At 40.8% G+C, this 12,262-nt stretch overlaps 1 protein-coding gene and 1 long non-coding RNA gene across 3 annotated transcripts in view; one reads left to right on the forward strand and one right to left on the reverse strand.

Annotated features, from left to right (window-relative positions):
• The window catches only part of alcama (activated leukocyte cell adhesion molecule a), an 84,440-nt gene extending 74,967 nt beyond the window's left edge, over positions 1 to 9,473 (reverse strand). The window contains exon 1 of one of the 2 annotated variants that reach the window (XM_008332579.3): positions 8,798 to 9,464. In XM_008332579.3, coding sequence (XP_008330801.2) covers positions 8,798 to 9,221 — 424 coding nt within the window. In that variant the 5' untranslated portion in view covers positions 9,222 to 9,464. Of the gene's footprint in view, positions 1 to 8,797 lie in introns of both variants that reach the window. The other variant, XM_025065433.1, reaches the window with a different exon arrangement.
• A 992-nt stretch (positions 9,474 to 10,465) lies between these two features.
• On the forward strand, positions 10,466 to 11,339 carry LOC103395040 (uncharacterized). Its single transcript, XR_003052998.1, has 4 exons — positions 10,466 to 10,813; positions 10,892 to 10,943; positions 11,010 to 11,069; positions 11,146 to 11,339. It is a non-coding gene; the product is annotated as an uncharacterized LOC103395040 (long non-coding RNA).
• The last annotated feature ends 923 nt before the right edge of the window (positions 11,340 to 12,262 follow it).

A 12,262-nucleotide genomic window follows, 5' to 3' on the forward strand; every position in this document is an offset into this window, starting at 1 on the left:
AGGCGCATCACACCCGAGCTGACCTGGACCCCTGAAGAATGCAGGTCAAACAACAACTTAAATGTTTGCGTCTTAAATGTCAGAGCTGCTCATGTTCAAGCACATGCAAGTCAGTGTTTAGCTTTCAGAAAACTTGATACTACTCCCCCAGGGCTCAGGAGGCATCTCTGATATTTTAACAGCGTCCATTTGGTAGCAGGTGTTTACAAGACTACTCTGTGGTAGGGATGTGATTATTAGTGTAACTTTCTGTCCATGGTTTATTACAACACATGTTACAATAGGAAGGGAAAACTCCTGGATAGATGTGATGCTGTTTTAATAATGATCCTGAAACATGAAGACACACAATATCAAGCACTTAGAATAGAAATTCTACATTAGGCAGATAATTATAAAGACTATTGCTGTGTGCACTCAAAAAAAATAAAAGTCTCTAATGATCACAGGGCCAAAAACGATGGTCCCCATTAAACGATAATTGAGCTGGGTGGTAACACAGGCTGTTCTCATCCGTGGATGCTCTTAGCTGTGTCTGTCTAATTGACATCTGTAGTTGGACAATGACTGGGGCTTGTAGGAGCCTAAGCTCAGTTAAGAATTGGTTTTTGCAGAGTGATTTCTTTTGTATTTGAGTTCTAACGTGGTCCTGGGGAGGCCTTTCAACGTACACTTTAATCGCACCCAGGCCTCTGAGACTCCTAAAGCATCCATGTGGATTAAAGCTGCAGAAGGGCTGAAGAATTGATTTTTGACTTTTTCCTGCAGGTTATGACGACCTGAGCTTCTCTCATCCGATTAGCAGGGACATATGGGGTGTATGTAGGAGAACAACATTTGCCCTATGTTGCATATGGTCTCAGGATGCTCTCATGGAGTCAATGAAAGCATCATTTACCACTGTGGAAAAACACCTCACACAGGTCCCAGGAATATTCTGTGCAACTCACACGTCTTGTAAACAAGACTAGACAAAGTGTTGTCCAACATATGTTAGCTACTTCTAACATATGTTGTCTGTCAACTCTTATCTCTTTAAATTACAGCGAGTTAAGACACTCATGTGAAAGAAATAGAGATCTGAGCTGGTGCTTCACCTTCAATCTCCACAGACAATTCACATCTTATTTGTTTTTCTATTCAAGCGAAATGCAGAAAGAAAACATGTTTTGTCATATTTATTTACTGGTCTGTTTAATTTAATTGAGGTTCATTTGATTTATTCACATGTGCCCGTGATTAATCAGATAACAACTTTTAATGACTTATTAGAAATGTATATAAATAGGTTTGTAGAAAAAGAAATCACTAACTAAAGTGTCAATCATGCTCACAATTTGATCATATTTCCTTTGCTCTCAACTGAATATTTCTTGAATTATTTTCTTCGTACGATAGAGAACTGAAACCATTTTTAACAGGAGATAATGCAAATGTAGATAAAGCAAAAGAGCCGTAAGGAGTGACTGCTCTGTGTATGAACTGTCTTGCAATTGGTGAACATTTCCCGTGACACAACAGATTTGGTTGTGAGAGCGAATTGTGCGTAAACAGAGCACAGCACACGTGCAGCAGTGCTGTCCTCGCCATTCTCCCCAATCACTTCATCGACTCTAATCACAACTACAGATTTCAACCATTTAGTTTGGAATTTTGAAAGAGAGTGCAAATTATCAGTCCTGAGTATATTCTAAGACAAAACTGTATCTCAAAATATGTATATTTATAATGTGTCTGCTGAACTTATCACATTTGTTCAAACCAAGATGCGACTTGCATTTATTTCCCTAAATGATTAATCCTTCAATATGATTAAAAGCTTGTTTGTTTGGTCCATAACGTGCCATAATTGCCGCGTTAGTGCAGAGGCAATTTGGTAGATAAGAGTGTTCCATTTTTAAAAATGTCTCACATTAGGGAGTGAGTTAATAAAGACAGTGTGTCAGTTTGTCAGCAGAGAATACAGGCCCATCTTCAGATTGATGTGCTGTTACTGTATGTGTGCCTGATCCCTGGGTGTCACACATAAAGACATTATTGTCTTTACATTTTCTTCCACCCCTTCTCGATAGTTGTCAGCTAATATATTCAGCAGCTACAAAGTGAGCGGCACATTCGCAAATACATTCACTCTATCTTTTATTCAAACCTTATCTAACAAAGCTTCCCAGTGTTCCTCTCTACATGGCAAGGACTTCTGGGTAAAAATAACCTCTTATCTACATAAATAATAGTCTTTCTGAGCACAGCATGCTCACGTCAAACGAAACAAATCCACAGTGACTTTCTATCTCTCTCGCTCTTTCTCTCTCTCCCTCACACATGCACACACACGTGCACACACACTTACACCACTTACATAAATATAATCGGTAAGTTTCTTTTTAACACAGAATCCATGCTCTTTTCTTTGGTCGACAATTACAAGAATTACAATATCGATGATAAAGCTTTGTTTCTCATTTGAATGTACATGCAGTAGGGAACGTGGCTGCGCTGGGGATTAAAGAAGTGGATTTCTCTGAAGTAATTTAGCTAAGTCTAATAGCAGGTCGCATCTCTGTTCAATCCCACAACTTAAATGACTCCATTAACAGCAGCAAGCAGAGTGGGAGGTAGGGACCAAACTGTTCTCAAAGGTTCGCATCACCATTTCTGATTTTAATTATCTTTAAACTCTTTTTTGATTACGGCACAAAAAAACATTTAGCATCCAGCATTTTTCTTGTGTCACGTAAAATAAAAGGTTAAAATCGATGAAAATGTGATGACAGGCTGTGACAGTGTTGAGAGAGTTGTCTTCATCACCACCACAACTTAATTATACACATGTTATAACTGTAATATTGAACCAAAAGAGTAATATAAAAGTGTAAGTACTCAAGTATAGAGTAGTACACACTTGAGCTGTTCTGCACCACTCACTTCCCTCACGACACCTGTGATGCCTCACTCATTCCTTCTCGGTAAAGGAGACTAGATCAAATTTGAATTTTCCTCCACATTTAACAGAGCTGCTTCTCGTCTGGAGGGATTTGAGCAAACACAGCGTTCAACTTCTCATTTCGTCACAGTTACACTTCTGTGGAACTGTCAAACCACTTCCACCATGACATCATTACAAGAAGAGAACAATCTGAAAATGGCCAAAGAAAGAACTGTGGAAAGCAGCCGGTGAATCATAGCGTCATGTGAGCATGTGAATTACAAATGCCAGGGTATTTATGGGTTTACCCAGGACCTCATTTAGTTTCACTTTTGACACGTAAGCGTTTTACTTCCCTGTTCATAAACTACTGCTCACACCTTCCAGAGAAGGTTAAACTAAGAGAGAAGTTAGCAATGCAAGACTGATCTGAAGTTCCAGCATTAAAAAGAATGTTTCTCAGCCTGAAAAATGGGGAAAGGAAAACTAATTATGAGTTTTCAATGTGTTCTTCCCTGGGTTTTTCACTGGCTTCTCTTTTGTCTGAACAGCAGAATATATTATTTTTAACAGTACAATGTCCTAAAACCTAAACTAAAGAGCAACTAGGGATGACAGTGTCCCAGCAACATTAACTATGTGTCAGTGAATCTTTAACACCTTGTGATAATCTCTGGTGTCTTCAGAAAATAAAAAGTCTTCTTATTTAATTTTTTATCTGAAAATAACACAAATGTTTACATTAATGTTCTTTGTGCTTGAAAAAATTGTTCATTTTTGTCAATAACATCCATCCAAACAACCTTGTCAACGTGTACTTTATGTCAGTGGTCTATTAAGGTCTGTTAATGAGGGTTAATGTAGAAACATGGGTAATCCAGAATTAGTAACCTAACATGAAGATGACCTCATTCTGATCTAGTTAATAATTAGGTAATGCTAAAACTGAATAGCACAAAATGCAGCAGCCAACAACAGACCTCAGCATCAGGAAGTGGAGCTTCATTTGGAAATGAAATAAACCCTTGAGGTTCTTGAGTATTTTATTATTTTTCACATGGAAAACACATTTTTACATCCTGTCCGTTAGTAAGAAAGGAAAAAAAAAGGCTTTCAGCGAGTTGATGACAGTGATTATTTAAACATTTGGATTTCTTTAGACTGCTGTTGGAAATTAATATTATTCACTGTTTTTGTGAAAAAATTAAACATAATTTTGTTCATTTTTGCAAAATAATAATACTTACAATAGCAATGTTAAAGTTCATGCATGCCTTGGTATGAGGGCTCTTTCTGGGTGGAGGGGGTGAATGTGGAGGGTTCACAGTTGTTGGGTTTTTTTTCTCTTCCCACAGTTTTGGACAACCTCCAGGTGTGAACAAATATAAGCTGTAAACTCACCAAATATCTACGAGATACCCCTTACTCCAAGTACTCCATAGCTCTAATTTTACCTGAGCACATTCGTAACCACAAGATGATTATCGTTAGCATCACGAGTGGGTAAAATAGTATCAGCTTCATATGCACACCTTCAGGTCATGTGAGTAAGAAGTTTTGGTTCAGAAATTTGATCTCATGCAGAAATAAACAATGGCTGAGGCATACGATCTTGGCAGCGAGTTAGATAATCCTACATGACAAAAAAGAACAGCTCACTAAAGCCACTAATTGAGGGACTTTTTTGTAAAGGAGACAAAATTCCTTCGTCTGATGCAAGTGGAAATGACTCTTACAAGCTTTTCTCTGGGTCAGGTGAGCACATATTTCAGTTTCACCCTCACACAGTGAACCAATGAAGGAAGATGTGTGCACAAACACATTGATTGCAGGAGACAGATTATCAATGACATCAGCATTTCAGCCACTGTGCCTGCTGCCTTAGGGAATTTTTATTTATTCAATAGTAAGTTTGCATTTCCATACAAATACAGAGAAAATAACTGAATTAATTGGATTGACTCACACTTTGTCTGTGAAGGACTGAACAGTTAATCCTCTCAGGAGGGAAGCAGCAGTGGAGAAACGTGGGACCGAGATGCTGTTTTGACCCTGTTGCAGGGTTTATGTGGAGTTCACCACCAACAATTATTTTAAACATTTCACCGGTGCTGATGGCATCATGGTGACATCCCAAACCCCTCTGTGCTTTTTAAATGTGTCATCTGTGCTGCCGGAGAAAACCCCTGTTCCTCCTAAATGTCATTCTTTCAGAATTTGTATAAAACACGTCAGTCAGAGTTTTGAAAAGTTCCCCAGTGTAGTTCAGTAAAGAAGGACTCTCCCTAACCTACGGTTGGGGAGAGCCTTGTAAACATCTGAACCCTTTCATGACAATAGGGAGTGTTGGGCTTTCTGAATGACAAATGAAAATAAAGCCATGTGACAAAATAATTCAGGCCGGGCTTCAAACAGACTGTGACCTTCCAGAAATGAGCTGCGTACCAGGGTTGTGGGACAAACATAGCTTCCTGCCCCACCCACCTGCCCTCCCTTCACTCACTGCCTCAGACCCCCAGTCAGATATTTTCCCTCCAGTTTTACATGTCAGGGCAGATTCAAAACACTCTGCCCCAAGCAAAGGCAGAGACTGCCTACCACTCCCATAATCTAGTCTAGTCCTTCCGACTCTTAGCAGCATTGACAGCTTTTTTCTGCCTCCATCCATGGCCTAGGGCTGTTGTGATTTCAAGCAATGCATCTGCAAAACATGTTTGCAGTAAGAGAACACTCGAGGTACAAGTGTTTGTATCTGGAGGGGGAAAGTTCAAGGCCAACATGGCCTTAGTTTTTCCACCAATGGTGTGTATTATAACATATAAGTAGGAGCGATATGCAGCAAAAAAGATGCAACAAATGTGAAATATCTCAGAATCTCCCAAAACACCATGAACCAGAGCTTCTTGAAAACTGCTCTTCGTTAAGTCAAGTCAAGGAAGGTGCGCTGTGGAAACACCTGAGAAACATCACATCATGTCTCACTTCATTGAGAGGTCTGGCAATTGAAACTTTTGTTATCTTTCAAAAGACCAAGACCAAATCTCTGTCCCAAAGATTTAAATCAAGATTTAAATCAAAAAAGCAAATGGAATTTCTAAATGAAACTAGTGCAGCCAACTATTGAGAGATTTTATTTAATTCTTTGAAAATTCTCTAACAATGTTTTTGAAGCTCGTCAATAACTTATTATTATAGTATCTAATAGATACCCTAGCAGGGTGTTTTAAATATTAAGCTATAAAAAAGTTACTTTTTATTTGCATTATCTTTGACGAGCATTTTAATGTTGAATATTATGTCTTTGGTCCGTGACACCAATAAGACCATAAAATGACCAAAATCTGACCTGAAGCTGGAAGTAAAGGTTCGTCTCCCACAAGCTTTCAGTTACATGTCCTCTGGCACTGTACATTCCTGTCAAAGGCCTTTCTTGAGACTACAGACATTGTCATGTTAAAAGTATGAATATATCTCTGCTGATGCTGCACTGGACAAAGGACATCCCAGCATACTGCAGTTTCAAGATAACGTACCACAGCTTTTAATACTAAAAAACAAACATGTGATTTCTCTTTTCTCATAACTGGTGAGAATACACAACCGTGTAGACTGGGTATGGTCCTTACAAATGTTACTGCTAATCTGACTTGTGCCCATTGTCTAAACTGACTGCAGCAGCAGGAGAATGAGCCGTGTGTGTTAATGGACACACATACTTTCAGGAGGACCAACCACAGTTGCTGCAGTCATCACTGTGACATGCTGTGATGAAATAGTTCAGTCGCCGCTCCGATTGAAAGAGCGATGGTGGTCTAAGCACTCAAACAATGTCACTGCTCTTTTGTGTTTCCCACTTGAGCCACAATGGCTGTTTAAGGCCCATCCTTGACAATGAATATGACTCATCGGAGAGGAAAAATCATAAAGGCTAACCCACTGCAGGAAATGTAAAGGGATCAGAAAACTGTCTTCAGCAGGTTTAGCCCTGATAGAAAATAAAGCTATATATACCTGCTGAAGGGGGGGGGGGGGGTTTATCTCAGTGTGTACTGCCCGTAAGTGTATATCCAACCAGAGGATTGAAAGTGGTCTTAACAAGCCAAAATGCCTTACCAGGACCTAGACTGCCTTCTAAAAAGCTACCCTCTGTCATTGCTAATGACTTCTCCAAACACTGTGCACTGATACATTTTCTTTAACTGCCCACACCGTCTGCAGCTTACCACTCTAAAGTCACGGTGAAAAGTCTTCAAAACTTCTGAGTCGAAAAGTGCCTTTGAAAGCATCCCCCCTCCCCCCTTTGATGTGAGGAATGCCACGGATCAGGCTGGAAACTGGCTTCAGCTGCTTTCTACACCACTGCCTGCTGTCGTTATGTGGAGAATAAAGACTTAGCATTGAATCAAATGTGACCAAATAAATAAATAAATAAGTGAAATGAGACATGCAGTCCATCCTCCCCCGGAGTCACTGATCCATAGACGGAGCGGACAGCAAATGATGATGGTTGGAACCCTGGCGTTTCAGCCACCCGCACACCCACCCCCTCCCTCTTACCCCACACACATACAGATACTGCCACCAGTGAGACATGCTGCCTGTCCTGCAGTCCCTCTGACAAACACCAGCTTCCCTTAACTCTGAGAGGTGGCTGGTGACGCAGACACAACAGAGATAAGAGCCCGCAGGGAGAAAAAAAAAAAAAAAAGCTTTGGTCTGACTTGTTCCATCTATAAATGACACCAGACAATGTTGGCGTTGGCCGAGCTGCTGATAGTTAGGAGAGGGTCGGGACTCCTTTGTGGCACAGACCTGTAGGGAAGGACATCCACTTGCACCTCAGACCTCAAACTCCCTTACACAGATTTGCTTTCAGCATAATGAATATTCCCCTACTCCACAAAAGCCCCAGCTCTCTGGAGATGCTGCACCTAGAGACGCAGGGACAAAGAGTGACCGTTTCTTTGTCAAACACATGCAAAGACATTTAGATATCAAGAGAAAGCAAAACAGATGACTGTGACTGAATTGAGAGAGAAGTCACTGGCTGTGTATGACTGTTACACACACGCAGTGAGAGAAGGGCAGAGACAGAGGGCGAGAGACAGACCGAACGAGAGAGACGCTTATTTAAACATACACAAACAGAGGCTTGGATTACATCTGAATTTAAACAACTACATCCCTAATTACAAACAAAGGATCTGATGGTAGTGACTGCTCTTTTACCCTCTGGGGCGGCAGGAACAGAGAGATGGGTGGTGTTGATGCTGATGGTGGTATTTGTTTAGGCTTAATAAAAAGGTATTGCCTTGAAGGCAACACCCTGTGTTCATTCACTGAGAGATATCAACGTTTTAGGGCGACTCAGTTCCTCACTATATGAATACATATGTCTTACATCTAAATTATTTTATATAAGAAAAATCACGGGCTGTTGTCTATTATAAAGAACAGGTGACTACAGCGTCTCTAGACGGACTCGCATAAACGCTCCATGTTCATTTATCTAGGCTGTGTGGAATCGGTAAAGTCGACCGAGTCTATTTATTTTTTATTTTTTATTCATTTCCCATACTTGCTTTATATACAAAAAAATACAAAAGCGGAATTAATTTGAGTTTTTTTTTTTTTAGCTTTAGGGCGACACTACTTTATCAAGCGTTGGAAAACAGACGCGACTGCGCTCATTTATCATTCTTACACTGTCATAAAGTGACACGGGGAAGTTCAGGTGTGAGACGCGTCACCCTGCAGGTATGCAAACGCAGGTTTAGTCACAAAAAGACAAAGAATGAAGTCTGTCACGGCTGTCAAGGAAACGTTAAACAGTAACCAGAGTTCCTGATGAAATGCGGAACGAGCGCTTACCTTGAACGAGCGTCCCGGCGCTCATGAGAGCCAGCAACAGGAAAAGAGCCGGAGTCATCCTAGTAAAGTAGCTCGGAGGGTCTAAGGAGCGTCTACGGAGGAGCAGTGGAGCCGCCGTCAATGAGTTGTAAGGGGGATAACGGCCAGTGGAGGCGTCGCCAAGGTTGGGGAGGCAGCAGTGGGAAGTCCGAAACGTGTCTGAAGAGTCCCTATCTGGGAGTGTGTTGAGTCGAGTCCGCCTCAGAGAGAGTGTGTGAGAGAAAGGGAGGGAGCGCAGGTGACACACAGCGAAGGAAGGAGGAGAAAGAGGAGGAGGAGGTTGCGGGGGAGGTTGGGTTGGAACAGGAGGAGGCTCCAAGGGGCTTTTTCGATTATATGTGGCCCTAAGGTGCTGTCGAAAATGTGTCCATTCATTCTTCCACATGACGGTCCGCACAGAGTGCAGAGAAACCGAAACCGAAAGTGCGTGTTTGTTACGATTGGTGGCAAAGCAACATCTCGTCACCGGGGAAGTTGAAATGGAATTTCCACTAATATTTTTGCCAATTGTGGTATTGTCAATAATATTTTTAATGAGTCAGGTGCCCTAATGTTGCTTCAATGAAGCTAATCTGGTGGCGTGTACAGATGTAGACAGATGTGTGTTTTGGTCCTCTTCTCTTAATAAATATAGTTACAACAGTGAAAAGTATTGTTCGGATTAAAATAAAAAAAAATAAAAACAAGTTCTAAGACAGATGTTTTACTTTCCCAGTGTGTCTTTTGTTAATGACTAAAACACTCTCAGATCTTCTCTTTCGTTATGTCAAGTGTTGAGGCGTGTTAGGTTTGTTTATTTTTATCTCAGAAATGAATCGTTTTAGAATCAGAAAAAACGGGTTATGATCGAAATCTCCATCCTATTGTTCTTTTCCTGAAACTGAAAGATAGTTTTAAAGGACCTGGATTTCAGTCAAAATACTCCTTATTACATCAAGTTATAATTATGCATAACAGCATTAGGCTGTAGGCACTGAACATTATAATAATAATATGTAAAACTATACTCGTTATAAGACCACAGCAACATCCCCAGAGAAATTATAAATGAATAGATGTGCTTCTTAGACATAAATATAAGCTGTATTTTTACTGTTTGTTAGTGATGTATTTCCATCCCTGTGTCTGTTTTGTACGTTCTACGACCAGTAATATCTCACTGTCACCTATGAAGACGTGTTTATCTTAATATGCTTAAGAACTTGGCCACCCACCCCATTACACTCACAACTATCTAACTTTAATGTGCACTGACTCCACCACTATCAGATCATTTTTTGTTAATTAGGGATGTGGTTGACAACACTTCGATATAATGACTTAATTTTCAAAGCACTTTGAAAAACACATTTTTAATAGAGCTTTGATGCAAATTGCAAAAGCAAGACACTCAGTCACATTAAAAATGACAAAGTCACGAAAATCAAAACAAGGCATGTCAATGTAATAACAGCGAAAGCGAAATAAAAGCAAGGTGACAGAGCCTCGGAAAAAAAACAAGTCAAAAGAAAATGAAAGCTAAAAATAAATGCCTGAATAAAAGTGTTACAAGGAGCAAAAGAAAATATTACAGCAGGCAAGATGGGAAAATGTGTTTAAGGAATTCAGTTGATGAAGTTATGCGTGTTAAAGAGCACAGGCAGAAAGATAGGAGCTACAGTGGATATGCTGTTAAACACTTAAACTGTTTGATAAATTAAAAAAAATCTTCTTAAACTTAAAAATAAACTATTTGATTACATATCATTATCTTTACAACTTGTTTGTACCAACAGCATTCTGATTGTAGCAGTTTGAGCGTTTTTGTCTGGTTTTTCCCCTCGCTTTTTCTGTTGACTGTTGCTATGGTTTCCCTTCCTCACTTCTGCCGGGCGTTGAGGTGAGCCGGTATAAAGCGGTAGTCCGCCCACCGGGTCTTCCTCTGCCCTCCCATCGTCACCCGTGCTACTTCCGGGTCACAGGTCGTGAGTCCGACAGGTATGGCCGCCCGCTGCTTCACATCGCTCGTCGTTTTGTTTGTTCTTATACTTAAGGTATTTGTAATTGTTGTTGTAGGACGACAGTTTGTGTGCTGCTCCGTGTGTGCTGCTGTGGTCGTTGGCCGGTGGTAAGTGTTGTTTCTCTCGGCGTTGTGCTTGGTGCTGCTAGGTGGCTAATGCTGGTCTGGTCACAGGTGAATGCTGGCGGCTGGAGTCCAATCCTTCCTCCTCGTGAGTGTGTGTGTTCTGAGAAGGTATGCACATTGTTACGTGCCACTGCATCAATCTTAGTGCATCTAGCACATGCTTAAAGTGTTTTCCTTTGACTAGGTGTTGTAACCACCTCATTGGACCGCTGCTGCTTTGTTTGGTGTTATTTTGTGCTGCTTTGGTGTTGTTTTGTGCTGTTTTCACTGTATTGCCTACGGCATTGTTCTGCGGCTTCACGACTTCCAAGATACACACTGTGCATTATTATTATTGTTAGGCCGTACACCGCGGTCCTATGCATAACCTTTTTTTTTTTCCTGGTGGGGGTGTCCTCCCGTCGTATCTTGCTGTGTCCCTGGGAGTGGGTTTCTTCACTGAGGGTGTGTTTGCCACATGTGCCTGGTGATTTAAGTTATTTTGGTGGATCCAGCCCCTGCACTAGCCCTTGCCCTTCCACTCCAGCCTCAGCCCTGATTAGGTTTTTATTTTATTTTATGTGAATGTGTTTTATGGAGTATAGTTTTTTAAAAACAAATGTTGAATAAAATTTGTATTTTCAAACTTTGAACCACGTCTCTTGCCCTCCAGTAACCACGCACCTTTGTGCCTTGTGTTTGAGCAATTCCCTGGGTGAAATTCCCAGGGTGGCGTTGTCGAGCCTATTATTTTTCCTCCTTAATAATAGTCATGTAACTTTTCACCAATGGCTCCACCCATGGATCTGATTTTGTGAGCTGACAGGCATGGGGCCAGGGAGCCACAGCTAAAATTAGTGATGATTCAATGGTAAACTCATCTTGGTTCAGGGTCCACATTCAGCCTGATTAGATGTCAGTGGGCTGGACCAGCAAAATCATTACATAATAACCTATAAATAACAATAAGTCTGTTTTCCTCCTTTGTTTTCATGCAACTATGTACAAGCTTATTTGAAGATGTGAAATATAATTTGACAAACATCACGGACATGAAGAGTGTGCATTTTTTCCCCTTTCAAAATTCATCAAGCAGGCCAGATTGGACCGGTTTTGTGTGTTTGACACCCCTGGTATAACCAAACAGTAAATTACCAATAGGGAGCCACAGTGAAACATTGTGATGCTGTGTTTCATGCTTAAACAAAAGTAGGAAGGACAATGCTCACACATTAGACTGCAGAGAGCCTATCAGCCAGTCCACCTCACTGTGGGAACTAAGCAGAGGCTTTTCTGCTGACTGACAGAGGAATCTGACGGAG

The sequence above is a fragment of the Cynoglossus semilaevis genome, chromosome 19 (assembly GCF_000523025.1).
Source record: "Cynoglossus semilaevis isolate Cse_v1.0 chromosome 19, Cse_v1.0, whole genome shotgun sequence".
In the NCBI taxonomy this organism is placed as follows: Eukaryota; Metazoa; Chordata; class Actinopteri; order Pleuronectiformes; family Cynoglossidae; genus Cynoglossus; species Cynoglossus semilaevis.